This window comes from Chenopodium album, chromosome 24, assembly GCF_948465745.1.
Source record: "Chenopodium album chromosome 24, dcCheAlbu1.1, whole genome shotgun sequence".
Classification (NCBI taxonomy): domain Eukaryota; kingdom Viridiplantae; phylum Streptophyta; class Magnoliopsida; order Caryophyllales; family Amaranthaceae; genus Chenopodium; species Chenopodium album.
This window is the reverse complement of record NC_137857.1, coordinates 2,648,307-2,666,434: the sequence shown is the minus strand read 5'-3', so window position 1 is coordinate 2,666,434 and position 18,128 is coordinate 2,648,307. Positions and strand designations below refer to the sequence as shown.

The window sequence follows — 18,128 nt, the reverse complement described above, 5'->3', positions numbered from 1 at the left end:
ATTTTTGCACAAGCTAGTGGGGAGTAAACTAATCAACCAAAAAAAATTACCGTTTGCATTTACTTAACAAGTACTCCATAGTCCATACTATTACAACACTACTACTACATTTGTGTACTGATATTGCTAGAATTCTGTGGCTAAAAGAATCTGAAACTTCTTTCTTGGGCTCAATGCATTAGCTTTGTCCATGTCCAATATAGACAAAATGCATTGTTATGCTTCTATGCCCTTGGAATCACCATACAATTAGCAACCCCATAAAAAATCAAAGATTATTTTTTCATTTTTGTCATACTCTTTTCTTTAATTATTTTTTTTAATGTTAATTTTCCAAAGAACCACTTGCTCCTCACGTGCAAGCTTCACAATCCCAAAACAAAATTACCCAAAAATAAATTAATAAAGGAAAAAAGAAGATAATTTGTATCTTAGTGATAGAATCTTTAAGCAGAGATAAAATTCTCTTTCAAAAAACATAAAGACAAGTAAAAAAGAATGTACTAGTATACAAAAACAAACATACTGTATGTAGATATAGTATGTTTCTGCCAAGACTTACATGAAATAAATTAATCTATTTAATCAAACTATTTTCCTAAACAACAAAAGACCTTAAGACAAATATAATAGGGCAAAAGAGCTAAAGTTAGGTGAAAGGGAGGCATGGGTTCACGTGCCTTTTACCACGCCTATTGCCATAAAAAGCACAACTTCTACCACAAATTTACTGCCATAAATTTACTGCATTACAGTACTAGTCTACTACTAACATCAACCAAGAAAAGGTAAATAAAAAGGGAAAGAAAATTTACCCTTAGTTAGAGGAACAATTAGGAAATTTCCTTTTTTTTTCACCTTATCATAGAATAATCTTGCAAGAATAATCTTGCAACCTCTAATTTTTACCTAAGTTGGGATGAAAACATAAAAGATTACCATGAAGGTGAAGTGTGAGGTGAATCTGAAGAAGAAGATGAACGACCAATATGACTGTTAGATTCACTAGCAGAAGGACCCAAAGACCTTGCATCCCTTAAAGAAACAGAAGCAGCTTTAGCAGGAAGCTCCTTCATTGGACTTAATGGTAGTGAAGATGGACTTGATGAAGTTCCTTGATTTTCATCATCCTTCTCTTCCTCATCATCATCCCCAGACGACCCGCTCCGGTCCAACTGGGACGGGGAGCTGTCCGGGGTCTCAAATGGGGTTGCCACTCGGCTCGGCCGGGCAACCTCATTGTCATATATAGGGTTGGAAATGTACATGAAATTCTTTTCCTTCTCATCTTCAGGTATAATTTCAGGGTTTTCGTCAGACTGTTGACGAGGTTTGATAACTGGGATGAAAGAAGGTGAGGCTGATAATGAAGAAGCAAGGCCAATTTGTTGAGGGGATTGAACTCTAAGAAACTGATGGAGTTTCCCATGTTTTGGCCTCTCAATATCATCACTTTCAGCTCGGCTTTCTCTCTTACTAGGGAGTTTGGGAAAGAGGAAGCTTCTAGGAGCATCTAGAACTCCTTGAGCATAGAAGCTACTAAGAGGAGAAGGGACTAACTGCTCTTGTGGCTGTTGAGGCTGAGAGACGGGGTTTTCGGGGTTCGAATCGGGTTTTCCGGCTTTGATCTTTCGTCGCCGGAGAAAAAGAGAGCAATAAAGCTCAGCTAGAAGTACCAACACTAAGAGTAGCACAATGGCAAGGACAATTACAATTGCCATTGTTGCTCCCATTATAACCTTGGAAGACCCTTTCATCTCTCTCACTTTCTAGAGTACCGTTGTAAAAATGACTGAATGATAGAAAAAAGATAAGTAGAAAGAAAGAGTAATAAAAGGAGGGTTTTCATGAGATACCTTGTTTTTTTGGCGGGAAAGAGTACTAAGCATATGGCAGGTAAAAGGACTGGAGACTTTGGAAGACGAGTCATATAGAAGGACTCGTAGGCCATTTTCGTAGGCCTAAATGGCCTTAAGACATTGGAGGGTATATTGGTCATTTTACTATCTGCAAGATGCTTCGGTAAACCTTTGTTCTGAAACTAAACAAAACACACCTTAATTTGACCAAACTGAACTACTAGTACCAACTGAAAACAGCTGTAGTATAAGTGTCGCGACGTAACACTGATCTACATGTGAGTATAGTGCATACTAATACAAAGTAAAACTGCAACAAATGGAGTAATTATCTACTTTATTAAACTAAAATACATACAGAATGATATGAACTAATGTAATTGGGTTATAATCTTAATTTGTGTTATAAGAGTTTTTTTTTTTAATAGAATTGCATGCAAAATTGCAAATGATAATATCAATTTTACAGGCTAAATAGTATAGTGATCGTGTGTAGTCAACAATGTCTTACTCTTGAATGCTCTCTATAATACAATGACTCAATGATACCGCGCAAATCCCACGAAACCAAATGCACCATGATTCTCCATCCAATTTCTTTGAACATTTCTTGACCTCGATTATTCAACATAGACATCCTAAAATCTCTCGTAGCAGGAATGCTTAGTGAATGCAAGAAGCAGGTAGTATTGCAGTCAAGAAATGATTTGAGACTGTTACCAAAATCTTGGAGCTGTCAGCCTTTTGCTCTTAAGGCAGCAAATCTTGCAGCTAAATCATCATAATCAGGAAGCTTTGGGTGCACATGCTTTGCAGGGATCTCTGGTTGAAAGGAAGCAGCACGAGCGAACACCTTCTGTTGCTCAGGTTGGGGTGCTTGGCGAGGAGGAAATGACATCGACCTAGATGTCCCCCTCCTTGGTGTTGAATCCTCCTCAGCCAAGTTAGTACCAACTTCAGCTTTATGAACAGGAGGTTTGTTCGCATCACTTGTTCTTTTTTTAGTCTCCTTCCTCGGCTTTCCAGGATCACTGGAAGAGGGTTTCTTGCTGTAGTGTAGCAACAGCTGGTCAATCATTCTCTCCTCGTCATCCTTTTGGAAATTGTCATCATCAAACACTATCTGGAGACCTTTTCTTGATTCATGTTTTCTCCTACTAGTGGACACTCTCCGGAGAACCCTTTCTTCCTTTTCCCCCTCGCCATTTGCTTTACCATCTTGGGAAGACCCAGAACGTGAATGTTTCTTCCGATGTCTTCGTCTAGGAGTCGATTCAACTCCGCTGCTTTCATCTTTGTAATAAACTTCTGTGACACGTCCCATTCCATCCAAATTTTCTTGGGCATCAGGAATATCAGGTTTGGTGGGGGGCTTTTCTGGCCTGCCAGTTGGATAAAAGGTTAAAGTGTCATTCTCTTCTGGATCAACTTTGTGCTTGCTCTTTCTTGGTTTAACATATGGAGGAGGAACACCACCTCTGAAATTCAAAGGCACCCCATCTGTTGCACCCTCTTCTTTCTTTCTCATGGATCTTACATGATTCTTTTCAGTCGGTTCATCATTAATGGAAGATGGGGAGCTTATTCCATTATTGGCTGGCCGTTGATCAGGTTTTTGTTGCGACAAAACTTTTAAAAGATCTTCTTCTGGCTCATTATCATGCCTACGTCTATCTAGCTTGTGGCTATGAACAGTTTCCATTCTTTTTCCATGAGATGAGTTACCGACCTGAATGGCTTCTTTAACACTATTATCCTCATATACACGTCTATCAGCCTTCTGTCCTTTTCTTTGAAGATAAGGATCCTCGCTTTTCTGGATAACGCCTTCTTTGTAAGGAGGAGGCTTGTACCTGTTGTTAATGAGTTCCGGTACTTTAGAAACATTATACTTCAACTCATCTTTTCTTTCAGGTATAGCATCTCTCCTGGCATCCATTTGATGTCTGCCATCAGTTTGTCTTTCTCTAGTAGGAGGGTTGGCTTCACTCTTTTTCTCTGTTAAAACTTCTTCTTTGACAGTCCTACGGGCAGCTTCGTCAACAAAAGGTGTTGAAACTTTGACCTGAGCAGCCTGGATAGTCTCAGGAACTTTTTGATGCTTCTGCAGATAATAAAATCACATAGAAATGGTTAAGATATAATAAGGTGTTGCTTTTTAAGCAGCCAGTTTTCTTGAAGTTCTGATTGTCCTTACAATCTCACAGAAACAACATTTTATGGCATAGAATATGTCAGAAGGAAAAGAGAAACTAATATCTCAGTTGAAATGAACATTGAGAAGCCAAAGAACTACCTGCTCAGTAATGGAAGAACTAGCCATCCTCCCTTCAAAGCCCTTACTGTCCCACCTCAATGAAAATTCAGATGCTATTTCTTCCAATAACTTGATGTTTTTCTCCATAGAAGGCGGTTTCGGAGTTATATTCTCAACAAGCTGCAGCATGTAAACATAATTAATAGCTGCAAAATTTAAGAAAGAAATCTGCACACATTCTGATTCAATCTGATTTGTGAATATATACCTTTTGGTTTACATAGTACTCCACAGAGTTTCCATATCTTCCTTGGAACACGTCTCTAAGTTCACGAAGCTCAGGTAAATCTGAAAATCTGGCAGCAGCAAACATCAAGGATGCTACAGCCTCTCTACAGTCTTCAGGGCAATCCCTGTTATATACAAAGAATTTGCAACTATAAGAGTACTGAAACAGTCTATAGTGTAAAAGAAATTCTGCAAATAGATATCCCACGCATTTGTATCACAAAGAAGGGTGTCTAGGCTAGATTGATTTCTTACTGTCTATGATTGAACAAAGGGAATAATCTTCTCGAAGTACTTTCACCTAGTTCTGAGTGCAACGATCAGTTGTATCTTTTTGCATTAGAACAATATAAAACTTCTCCATTATAAATATGCAAATAACAGGGCTAAACACCCAGCACAGGATTTTAAACACCCAGCTCAGTGAATGTAAAACAATTACTGACTTGGCATGTTGTAAATTCTACACTATCATTTATTCATTCAGGAATGCATGCATTCTTTAATTATTTTGAGTAGTGAAAAATTGAAGGAGCTATCACAAACATTACCAAACAAGTAATACAAAGTTCATCACCACAGCAGCTAAGATGAATAAGATGTATATCAATTTGTGCAACCAACCGAGCTACATACAGACACACAGCATAGCATGCGAAGACCAAAGTGGAGTAATCTAAGTTCCAACACAATAGATTTCTGATAGGGCATAACAAAAGCATAACAGCAAGGAGAACTCAATATGTACCTTAGTTTTTGCAGAACTGGAAGGTGCTTCAAAATAATTTCACAAACATGATCAATAAATTCATAGCATGAAGTAAGAATCAGCTCCGAAATCAAACCATCTGCCTGTAATCATAGGGGGAAAACAATACAAGTTAGTCAGATTCATACAAGTATACATACAAATTAGATGAAAGTCGGACATCTTGAAGTAAAGGGACAGCCAATGATATGCGCCACATTAAGAAATCAAGGTAATTGTAATACTAAAATGCAGTGCACGGTCAAGGTGAAACTGCAGTGATCTTTACAAATATGTCGCACAATTTGTAACCAATTTAGAGCTAAAAAAGCATCACATTTCCGCACATTAACAACGCAAACAACTTCCAGATACGCCAAGTGCAAGTGTGCAACATCAAGTACCTAGAATAATAACCTAGTTACACAAAATGTTAAACTACACAAGTAACACAACCAGTGAGTCCAACTGTCCAAGAAACAGAATAATATATTTCATGGAATTATTTCTGCATTAGATTAATTAGTACTATTCAATAAGTCATATCATATGCTATTTTCAGAGTATCAAACAAACTATTGTTGGAACGAAGAGACAGAACAAGACATTTTTTTCAATCCAAATATAATTATATGAATACGTAGAGCAAAATTTCCTCATTAGAAGATTAATTTTAGACCTAAGCAACACCTCAAATGTTGACAGTCAAATTGCAAATTCAATAGAAATGAATAACTGAATTCTCCCAAAATTCAAGCAAACATGCTTTTCGGTCAAAATTAATCGACAAAATACATGTATAAACAACAACAATACAAAATACTGTATACAATATTCGGATGCACCGACATTTCTCATCATCCAAATACTATGTACAACGGAAAAAATTCAAATAAACAATGAAAAAAATTCAACAATTATCAAAAAACGACACAACAAAAATAGAAATAAAAATTCAAATCGTTGAGCTAAAAACAAACTCACTCTTCCATAAGCGTTCTTCTCGAGGCCATTAGCAAGCAGATCAGCAATGTCTTTCCTCAAAAACTTTTGCGTCGCATTTCGTTTCCGTCGCACAACTTCGATTCGAGTTCTCGTCTGCTTAATCAACGATTTACTGCAATTTCAATCCAAAAAAAAAAAAAAAAAAAAAAAAAAAAAAAAAAAAAAAAACTCAAAATCAGTGAAATGAATCAAAATTCCAGAAAAAAACGAGTTAAATTAGGTTGAAAAAGAGAAAGATCTAGGTGAGAAAGAGATTGAGCAACAAATCTAACAAACCATTTGGAGTAGAATCCACTTTTTCCGAGCAATCCGTCTAACATCGTTTTTCAGCTGGTTTCGATCGTTTTCTGGAAATGGAGAGAGAAAATGGAAATGATGGAGTTGAAGAGAGAGAAAGTAGACAGAGAAGTGAATGAAGTTCGAAAATGGAAGCAATCCTACGAGCATCCACCACTGCTGTAGAGGGAGAATACTCTTTCACTTTCTCTCTCTTCACTCACACTTTCTCTCTCTTGTTTTGTTTGGGTGGAAGATAATGGACTAATCACGCTTTTGAATTAATAGAAATTTGTGTTTACTGATTCATCAGCTTATATTCTTTTGTGAGGTTTCCATAATTACCCTTGATGTTGTTTATTCTTATGCATGCATCTGTCCTCTGTTGTTTGATGTTTGTTGTTTGATGTTGTTTTTTTAATCTTTGATGGAAAATGTATGGTCTATTGGAGTCAATTTTACTCCGTAGACCATAACTAGTTAGAGCGTAAATGAGTTGAGATTATTTAAGAAAGTGTTTGAGTTTGGATCAGTATTTCTATTTTATTTTGAGAAAAGTTGGAATCGGGATAAAACTTGTTTAGTTTAAAATAACTCAGTAGTTATGTTCATGGATAACCTTGTTTATTTATGTGAATATCTCAAAGCTTGTTTAATAAATGTAATCACCAACTCATTCACAATAAATAATTAAAATTTGTCGTTCGTAGCCTTATGTTTAGGGATAGTAATCTTTTAAGAACTTAATTGAAATAGATTAAGGACAATAAATATGGTTTGAGTTGTGTTAGTTCAAAAGATTGGGATTATGAGCTCGGCATAGTAGTTACTAATTAAATTTTTGAAAATTTGATGACATGAATTTAGCACAAATAGTTGTATCACTATAGGTTGGAAAGAAGTTTTGATGTGAGTATTGTTTTGTAAAGAGAGAGGTTCAAAGAATAAATGATTAGTTTAATCATCTAAGTTAGTTGATAGTCAATAATATGTTGTATACTTCATTGATCATTTTGCAACATTAACATGTGCGCTAATTAAGACAATAACAATTATAAGCAAAATGAATTAATAGAGAGAAAACCAATAAATCACATGGGTAGGGCAAAGTCAATGAGGGCAAAGTTGTCAATTTATAGTCCTAACACAAAAATAAACAATAAAGAAAATGTTGTGCATAAAAAAAAAAAAAAAAAAAAAAAAAAAAAAAGCAAAGTATGAAAAAAATGTTGTTATTAAATTGCCAAAAGTCAATTTTTTTTAGTGTGTTTTTACTGTTATTATGCACTTTCATCTTTATATATATATAAAAGGGAGTTTTTTCCCGAGTTTTTAGAGAGCCACATAGGATCTAATTTTCTTAGCGCGCCATGTAGGATTGTAAATCTTAGTAATAGCCAATTAAATAAGAGATTATTAATTTCTTTTAGAATTAAATAATTCAAATTCCAAAATTGGCGAATGAGATTTTTAAGTTTAAAATAATTAAATATTAAATATTATCTTTTAATATTAGGAATTTTATCTAAATATATAACAAATTTTAGCTAATAAATACAAAAAAAAATAAAAAAATAATCAAACAAACCGTGCATCGCACGGGTTTCATCTAGTTAGATAACAATATTAAAGGCTTTAAAGCTATTAACTTAGTTAAATCTATACTTATATATTTAAAAGCGTTCAATTATACTAATGTTCTAACCATCTTTGCTATCGTTTAATTATGTTTCATATTCAAGTAAAATATACTAAATACTTTGTATTAAACATCAATTTGAGAGCTCGCACTTATTTAGTTGGTTTCATAGTTATTATTGTCCACTCTTATTCTAATTATAAAGTTTATACTTTATAGGTCAAATAATATTTGTTGATATTAAAGTAAAATCCGGGGCATCTCCCGGGATACACACTATTATGGCTTAAAAAGTGATGCTCAAGACATAAAACCAAATTAATTAGTATGAAAACAAAACATCGGCACAACCAAGTCCAAGGTCCCTTGCTTGGACCAACTCACTATGCATGTGGGTTGGTTTATACAAGGGTTTAGGAAACATTTTATCTTCAACTAACACAATAATAATATTTAATTGGTACATTTTCCTTGATTTAGCTTCACTTGCACCCACCCATTTCAAAACATAAAAGTTACAATTTAAGTGCTTAGTTAACTTACTCCACAAGTGTTATAGATATAGCTAGGGTATTCTCAATTAGGTTTATTTCACGAACATACATACAAATATAACGTACTTAGTTAGAATGACGGGGCACAATGTGACATTGACACATAGTGTAAAGGGGCAAGAAAAGGGTAAAGTCCTAAAATTCAATAAATTGAGAAAAACTAGAAAGCTAAAAAGGGTAGATTAGGAAAAGAGGAAAGACAAGGCATAATGCGTTGGGTAAGGAGAAATATGATGCGGTGGATAAGATCATGGCCGTTGGATTAGGGAGCATAAGTGTATAATTAAGATTAGTGGTATGGGAATAAAGCAAAGCAAAGCAAAGCAATGGAGCGGGTGATGATGCATTTTGATGAGCCTTTGAAGAGAACCACAAAAGTGGATGTGTTTTGATTTGGTCCGCAACAAATTAATAGTATTGGTGGAGCTAATTTCTTGCTTTTTTCTATGAGCCGTTATTTTGTCAGTAAAGCAGTTGGATCTATACTTTCCCATAATAATACTTGCTTTAACGGTATTCAACTGCTTCTACTTGGTGTCTATGGTGAGGATTCAATACTCCTTCCGTTTATTATACATCGCCCCGTTTTCATGTCATCTCTTAAATATTTCTCCAACGCTATTCTTGTTAACATGAGTGTACCAATAAAGTATTGGCCAATTTTCGTACCCACAGGACCAAAGATATCGTGAAGGTTGAGGTGCGATCAGGATCAGTACAATTAAAAAAAATAAAAATCTTGTTACAAATTCTTAAATGAACCTGGTTCACACTAATTTATTGTGGACCACTAACATTAGGAAAACTATAGTTGTTTTATTAATAAAAAAAAAGTCACTATAATAAAATGAAGGTTACTATGTTGAAAATCAAAGTCATTTTGGTAATATATAGGCTATAAGAGGTTAATTTTTTTAATGAAATTTTTTATAAGGTCAATATTAATAATAAAGGTCACTATGTTAAAATTAAGGTCATAACGTCGTACTTCAAGTTCACAATAGTATTAAACATTATACAACTTTTAATAAAAGTTACTATGTTAAAAATAAGGTTACTATGTTAAAAATAAAGGTCACTATGTTCAATTTAATGTCAGTTGCGTGTGTATAAACCTCGGATCCACAATAATATTATTGTGAACCAGGTCCACGCAAGTATTTCTGAAATCTTGTTATGATTAAGTGAAAAATGTAGACAAGAATGGAAGAAGAATCTCTGTCCAAATTCTGAGCAATCGTTCAGATAATCACGAATATTATATACTACTAGCTTCTATCAGAGAAAAGTTCATACCAATGATGTCCAATAGACTAATTTGATAGAGTTTAAAGAACATTAATTATATAAATGGTTTAACAGATTACACACTACAGTTAGGTACATTGACAAAAGTGTTACAACAAATGTAAACAGCACTAACAGCTTGATAATGACAACGATGACTAAGGCGTCATTATCCTTTACATTTGACTTGCCATTTAATCTTCAATAGGTTTCTAGTGCGGCCAGCCGCACGGTGCGGCAAGGTGCCACATCAGTAATCTCTAAAGTAACCCTTTAAGTAACCCCTAAAGTAACCCCTAAAGTAACCTCACTTAAGTAACCCCTCTAGTAACCCCACTGAAGTAACCCCTCTAGTAACCCCACTGAAGTAACCCCTCTAATAACCCCTGACCGGACCTAGTAACCCCTGACCTGACTTAGTAACCCATCAAGTAATCCCTGACCGGACTTAGTAACCCTTCAAGTAACCCCTGACCGAACCTAGTAACCCCTGACCGAACCTAGTAATCCTTGATTAAGTAACCCTGATCGGACCTAGTAACCCCCCTAGTAACCCCTAATCCTACACCACCTCAAAGCCTTGAACTCCACCACACCACCACCACCTCCCGTACCCACTACCCCACGCCACCAGCCGCAGCACCAGAACCACCCAACCTAACACTGACCTAACCCAAACCCACACCCAAAACCCACCCTAACCACCAGCAATCACGTCGCTGCCGCGAAATCTGATCCCAAAACCCACCCTAACCACCACGCCACCACCAACCACGCCCAGCAACCCACCTTAACCACCACGCGCAGCAACAAACTCAAATCCAACCCACCCTAACCACCACGCGCAGCAGCAAACCAAAATCCAACCAAAACACAAATCGGAAAAAAAAAATCAAATCTAAATTAACAAAATACAGTAAAATGAATCAATTAACAGTAGATAAGAGCAATTAATTAACTGAGATTTTGCAGTTGCTCGACTCCACCAGCAACGATTTCTCCAATTTTTCTTCGAGCAGAAGGATATTTGCAGAGTGAAAGTGAAAGAAAGAGACAGAAAGTTAGAAGGAGAGGACGACGACGGAGGTGGCTGGCTTGGAGCTTCATGGAGATCTGGACGAAGATGACGAACACGACGGCGGCCTTCACCTAGCTCGGCCATGGATGGTTAGAGAGAGAAAGTTAGGAAGAGAAAAAGGAGGAAGAAAGAGAGAGGAGAGAGAGAGAGGAGAGAGAAAATAAAAAAAAATTAAAAAAATATGCGGTTGGCCGTACGGTGCGGCCAGCCGCATATGAAACTTTTTTGCTGTGGCGAGACAAAACAAGAATCATAATCCTTGCAAATCTTTGAAATGTTATCAAATCAAAGCTATAATCCAAGCACATGTTAACACATTTTAGCAGCTTGTAATAGAATCAATCTAATTGCTTGACTGAAGTCGAATCACAAGCTCTGGCTTGGAATTCTCGGCTGATTCGATTGGTTTAACTGAAGCTTGAGCAGTTGTTGCCAAGTTCACGAACAATTCCAAAGGCATTTTCTGCTTCAGCGAATATACTCCAAGGAGCAAATTATGTCATTGATACCGACACAAATAATCACACAATGGTAGCACTGAGCTGATCAATAACTTTTTCTCATAAAATGAACATGTTCAATTTACATGAATGAATTATGTCCTCCATCAAGTGGCACTCTAGGCTTGAACTGTGCAGATATGATCAAAGACGGACAATGATTGAAACCAATGCTCTAAGAAAAGAATTGAACCATGTTAGCGATCAAATCTGGAAAATAAATGAAGACAACATCCCATAGGACTATATGTAAGCCTGTATAATGATGACAAACATCAAATTGTGGACATCAATAAAAAAATAAAGCCCCAATTGGGATATTAATCTAAAAAAAAGATCAACTTACTGGAATGCTTAGCAGGAAGGCCTCTGTACTGATTACGACAGGTAAGCCTCTTCGAGCAGCAACGGGAATAGATTTCAAATTTCTTAGAGCTTGTTGAGCTGATGACCTTGCATGATTGGAATATAAGTTGGTCTTGTCAAGTACTTGATCCATTTCATTATTAACAATGGACTTCTGCTGTTTGAATTTGCAGGAATCTTGAGTGTTTGTGTTTGCCAACTTTGCAAGAAACAGCCAGTCTTCATCAATCATGTGACGGACGTAAGCTACCACATCACCAGCCATGCACAAACAACAATTTTGATGCCTTATTTGATCACAATCTTCCAAGGAACTACAACACGAGTCCATTTCATCATTTGACATCCAAGTCAGAAAGAACCTGCTCATAAAGTAACAGCTCTGTCCTGGTCGAAATGGTTCTTTTGTAGGTACCATATCTACTTCATTCTTTGGCTCGCTACTAGATATAACTTCTGATTTAGACTTGAACAGTTGTGTTTCTTTCATCTGTAACTGTAAAATGGACTCACAGGTGGACTCGCTAATAATATTGAGTCTTCTTGCTTCAGCCAGAACAGAGCTTGAAGACACAGGATCAAGAAAATGAATTTGTGAAGCATCCGGGGTTGATTGCTTCAACAAATATTTTTGATCTATGACTATTTGTTCCACATCATATGAAGAGCATTGCTTCTGCTCCTGGCCAGGATATGTGGAATATAACTCAGTTTTTGTGGGAAGAACAGAGTGGACGGAGCAACAGACAAGGACCTTGGTTCCTTTGGTGCCAGGAGCTGCACAGAGATAACAGCCAGCTGCTGTGAGAGAGGTCTGCAAATTTAGCAAGAGCCAAGACCATATATAAAGTTAGTAGATATACATTATCAATATGGTTAGTGACTTAGGTCTGTCATGAGAAAAAATCCAGTGAAAATGTTTCAAATTTTCGATTTCATCAAGGAAAGCAACAGACTTAAGAGTTGTTTTCTATATTAAGCATAGAGGACAAGAAGAGTAAGCAGTGCAACATGTATAAACTTGGCTCTATGATGGCTAAAGGAAGCTGTCAAAACAAGCAAAAAAAAGGCAAATTCTAGCAGGAAGTAGAAGCTATTGAAAACATATGTACCTTGCAAGGAAAAGTTCGAATATAATCTAGCAGCAGCCTTGAAGCACTTCCACGTACTGGTCTATGCCTCTGCGAGATGAACTGGCATAGCAGGGGTAAAACATATGCTTTTATTAGTATCAAATTTCGCTATTTACTGAATGCAATCAATTCAAAAGACATCTGCACAAAAATAAGAAAGGAACGTGTTAATTTTGCAACTTTACAAACTTATTACCTGCAAAACCAGTGCCAGAAATCTAGACAGACAGACATCCTCTCTCTTGGATGGGTTTAAACTGCCTAGATCAATAACAGCATAACCATGCTGCAAACACCAATATAAAGATAATTAACCAGTAGCACAATTCTACCAAAAACAAATTAAAGAACATCTTCGGAAAAAAGCAAGCAAGTAAGCTGGAGCCTGGAGGAGACCTTCAAAAGATCACAGCAGAAAGTGCCCCCAAAAAAAAAAAAAAAAAAGGTTTCTTTAAGGGGAATAAGGGTTCTATTCTTATAGATATAGTAACAGTCATCCAACAATAATCTATGTATCTGAAAGTGGATTACAACATTCTTTAGTTTGCAGATTTTTAGATGATAGATTCCCATATCCATGTGACAGCAAGTATTAGCCAAAGTGCCAAACTGATATCACATTTATAGGGAACATGTATCAACTATTTTTTACTGTCACCATAGCGATATATGAAGGGAACATGATGAAATTTTTTTGGGTAAAATATATTGCTTACAGGCATTATGGTCACAGCCTGATCCAACAGAACCTGACACATGTAATCAACATACAACCGTGTTCGCCTGCAAATGGCAATTAATCCTTGTAGTTCAGACCTGAAATCACCTGCAAAACCATTCTAGTCATTACCTTCTACAACCTGCGAATCTGCGATGGAGGTTGATATACATAAACCAATCCAACAGAAATATTGTAAATAAAATATAGAAGAATCCAACTGATTTTCTGCAGAATCAGAGTCAAGGGAAGGGAAGAAGTATGTGGATTAACAGTGAAAGAAATTAGAGATGTGACTTCCAGAAGAAAAATCCAACTTTGATGCAAATGCAGAAATGGTAAAGAGATATAAGATCAAGTAGTGAGGAGATAAGATCATGTCCATCAAACAGACATTGACCACATAACAAACTATATTTGATGGTATGTCAGATAAATTAATAACAACAAAATCAGCACTTCATTCAGACATCCACAGCTTACAGGTTTTCGTATCTTGTAAGGCCATGCGGATCCTATTTCGAGCAAACAGTGAACTTCGATTTGAAGGATCTTCCACCCAGTTAAGATTATTGGTATTACAAATCTGCAGTATAAGTACATACCTTATCCCTGAGAATTACTGAGACAGTAGGGAGGTGAAGACTAAGGTGAACCAGCAAACAGAATGTAAAATTTGCAACAAACTAATGGTCAAACTAAGCCAAAGTGCATAAAGCATAAGGAATCATATCTTGCACCCAAATATACAAGTTGTCAAATTGTTACTAACCTTATATAGATCTTCTTTGGTAAATTCCATGAAGGGCCGTACCAATAGAATGCCTTGATTGTCAGGGATTTCACCAATAACACATGGGAATTTAGGGAATAATTGAGATGTAAATGCCATTCCTGCAAGTCCAAGCACTCCACTATTGCGAGATAGCCTCAAGATAAACAACTCAGCCTGCAGAATCCCTTATTAGGTGGATTAAACATTTAATCATGTATTCAACTTTTGAAATATAGGGTTGTAGCATTTGTGATATGAATAGATGCATCTGATCAGAAAAATCCTAAGTTGACAGTAAGGTGCTTATATGATTCCAGATCGAACAACATGGACTTTCACTTTTTACAAACAGGAGTTTGCACCTGATCATCTGCATGATGGGCAGTAAGTAGTACACCAATCTGGTTCTGGAAGCAAACATCTTGAAATATTTTATACCTACACATACAAAACAGAGCTAACCACTGAATTCGAAAAAATCCACTGCAAAAGCTGAAATTAATAAACTTAGAGAAACTATAACTACCTCATATCACGAGCCACTTCTTCCAAGTGCCCTACCTTTGGGAGACCATCAGGCCAATCACAATGCACAATCTCACATCTGATTCCTATAAATAGTCCACATGAGAAAGCAATGTGCCAAAGCATTTCAAACTCGAAACATCATAAAACCATGAAATTCCAGTAATATATCCCTTAAGAGGGAAGACTGAATAATACCCATATCAGAAACCCAACGAGAAACAGTCTTCGCCTCTTCTTTACTCTCAGACCTCAGTCCATGGTCAACAATAATAGCAAGTAAGCCATCGACAAAGCCAGAATTGTCAAGACAATCAACATTTGCACAAGTCTTCCAATTTGTCATCAGAGCACATAGAGCCATACTATCAGCACCACCAGAGACCCCCATAGCTTCATAAAGAGTATCAAAAAGGAATAAAATGTGAGCAGAAATGACAATAAACAATTGATTATCAACAAGAGCTTGTCCTCTCCAATTTGTCTCTAATTCTTTCATACAGATTAGGAAAGTTCAACTGAAGGGTAGAAGATTTCAGAAACAAATGTTTACATTACATTCTTGTAAGTAAAGATAAGAGAAAAGTAACATGAAGGTTAAGAGAATAGACTCTAAATACCCAAATAGAAGCAGAAGCAAACTCTTTGAAAGTCTTTAGATACTGCTCCAGTGCTCAATACTCAACTACTTGTTAAACTTCCCAATCTATCCACCACCCTTTTTGTATAACTTCTAAAGCTGACTTACATTCTATACCTTCCTAAACCCGGCCAAAATGAGGATTTTTCATTGTTGTCTACTAGAACTATTTTGGTGTTGCAATAGCTAATTGGTCATAAATTGGAAATTGTTCTTAGCTACAAGGTCTTACGAATAGGTAATACTGCTCACGAGGTACTACGATAACACAAGAAAAACTTCGTTCTTGACTAAAAAGGCATACTTATGGGTAACATCACTAATGTGATGCTACGATAACATCGAATATGACTGGGTGAGAGTGTGAGACTGCTCATGTTGTACTACAAGAACATAGAAAATTTCCAATGTCCTTAAGATAATGAAATAAGAGTTCATGTGACACTCCCAACTTTTTTTTTTGCATGATTCAAGTCCACATTGTGAACAAAACAACACATGCATTACTTCTTACCATCTCCATTCAAATACTGAAAATAGACACATTCTTCCCTTTATTTTTAGTGATTAAACTACTTCAATTAGTAAGTCAGGGTAAAACAAGTGAGAAATTCAATCTCACTTTTTCAAACACTTCAATTTTTACCATATTTGTAAACATAATACAATCATATAAAATGGATTTCGTCAATCAAAGGGCAAATTAATCCCTAACTTAATTACTTGTATACAACTAGTGGAAGAGTATCTAAAATCTTCCATAAAAATAAACAATCAATAGCAATTCTTAAACCCCACAAAAATTAAGTATGAAATTTAACAAAAGCATAAAATTTGAGTAACCCAAATAAAAATTAATGAAAAACTCGAAAAAATTGAAGATGGGTGTAAACTCGATAAAATAAACAATCAACCGAAATTCGTAAAACCCACAAAAATTAAGTATGAAATTTAACACAAAGCATATAATTTGAGTAACCCAAATAAAAATTAATGAAAAACTCAATAAATTGAAGATGGGTGTAAACTAACCAATGCGATGGTGGGGTTTAAGGGCAGCCATTTGCATTATTCTTGAGAAAGTTTCAGTGTATTCTAATGGGAGTTGAGAGTTTATACTTTGGGAACATTTGCAGAAGAATCTAGAAGAAGTGCAGCGGAAGAAGAAAGAAACGACGCCGTTTCTTATCTTATTTGGGTATAGTGTTGAAATTGAGGTTGCAATGGCGGCGGAAGTAGTGGTGGTTCTAGTTTGAGGAGAGAGAAAAGGAATTATTCCTCGCGCCATTTTTGCTGTTTTTTTGTTTCAGTGTTCTAGCGTTGGAGAAGATGATGTTTCTCGTATATGGGTTAGAGCTTTGAAGCGATGTCGTTTTATCAAATTCAATTTTGTAGATTGCTTCTCTTGGCTTAGCCTCCATGTGTCCCATAGCTAAGAGACGCACACAATGCGTGCGTGTGCAATATAAGTAATCTATCAAGCTCAATCATTTATTTTTTCAACAATATTATCTCTTTAATAATTCTAATAAAAAAAATATTAGTAGGTTTAAGAATTGTTGATAAAAAGTAATAATAAAAAAAATATATGTTGATGATGTCATGTAGGCTAAATAATAAAATTTGATTTCCCTTAAAAAAAAAAGTTAAAAAAAGAAAAGATGGAAGTTTTATAATTTGAACTAAGATGGTAGTTTTTTAGATGGTAGTTACATTTTTAAAAAAAAAAATAAGGATGGTAGTTTTTTTAGATGAAAGGGGTATTTTGGGAAAGTAAAATTTATCACCCAAAACCCCCTTTCACTTTATATATTACAATAGATTTGCAATTCTAGAGGAAAAACGTAATCACCTAAGCTATCCCTTATTTTCTTGAGTGCTTTTTTTTTATTATTAATTTTTAGGAATGTCTCATACGGTTTTTGAGAGTGTGACGCATATCAATGCTAAAAAGTCCTGCATTTAGTCTAGGAATTTGTTTAAACGCTCACAAATGTTACGATTTGAGTTATGGTATGCTTTGCTTAACTTGATCAGGTTTTGTTAGAATTTGAAACTAAATGGAATTTTGAATAGGTTTAAATCTAATTTGAAATTGAGTGGAGTTTTAGTTAAGTTTTCCCTATTTTGCAAGCAATATTGTATTCACATTTTTAGATAGTTGAAATTTTGATTATGTGTGTTGAGGGAGTATATATTTCATCAATAATTAATAAAAACCATTAAATGGATTTTAAATGATGAATTGTCAAAGTGCACAAAATAATATGCGATAGATCTCCAATAATTGTGCAGAGATTATAAGTATGAATTTTAGAATTGTCTCAAAAACTCATGCTTAAATTACATATTACAATCAATTAATTATTTATAGCCATTGATTGAAAAGCTATATTGAAAGATTTTGAAACCCATATCGAATTTTACCAACGGTGCAAATAAAACACGCTCTCACCAGACAAATCTTATATTAGTTACCT

General features: G+C 35.5%; 2 protein-coding genes across 2 annotated transcripts; both read right to left on the bottom strand.

Moving 5' to 3' along the window:
* Window positions 1-2,023: 2,023 nt before the first annotated feature.
* LOC145611348 (uncharacterized) lies at window positions 2,024-6,713 on the bottom strand. The gene is made up of 6 exons (XM_081666666.1): window positions 6,434-6,713; window positions 6,137-6,269; window positions 5,153-5,256; window positions 4,385-4,529; window positions 4,156-4,296; window positions 2,024-3,963 (listed from the first exon to the last, which is right to left on the bottom strand). Exons 1-6 carry the CDS (start codon window positions 6,475-6,477, stop codon window positions 2,596-2,598), a joined length of 1,935 nt encoding a protein of 644 aa, XP_081522792.1. The 5' UTR covers window positions 6,478-6,713; the 3' UTR covers window positions 2,024-2,595.
* Window positions 6,714-11,534: 4,821 nt separating this feature from the next.
* On the bottom strand, window positions 11,535-16,971 carry LOC145611876 (uncharacterized). The gene is made up of 11 exons (XM_081667256.1): window positions 16,681-16,971; window positions 15,207-15,401; window positions 15,010-15,094; window positions 14,846-14,921; window positions 14,481-14,657; window positions 14,192-14,294; window positions 13,707-13,816; window positions 13,187-13,276; window positions 12,970-13,050; window positions 11,838-12,671; window positions 11,535-11,666 (listed from the first exon to the last, which is right to left on the bottom strand). The coding sequence occupies exons 1-11, from the start codon at window positions 16,934-16,936 to the stop codon at window positions 11,574-11,576; spliced, it is 2,100 nt and encodes a 699-aa protein (XP_081523382.1). The 5' UTR covers window positions 16,937-16,971; the 3' UTR covers window positions 11,535-11,573.
* Window positions 16,972-18,128: the final 1,157 nt, after the last annotated feature.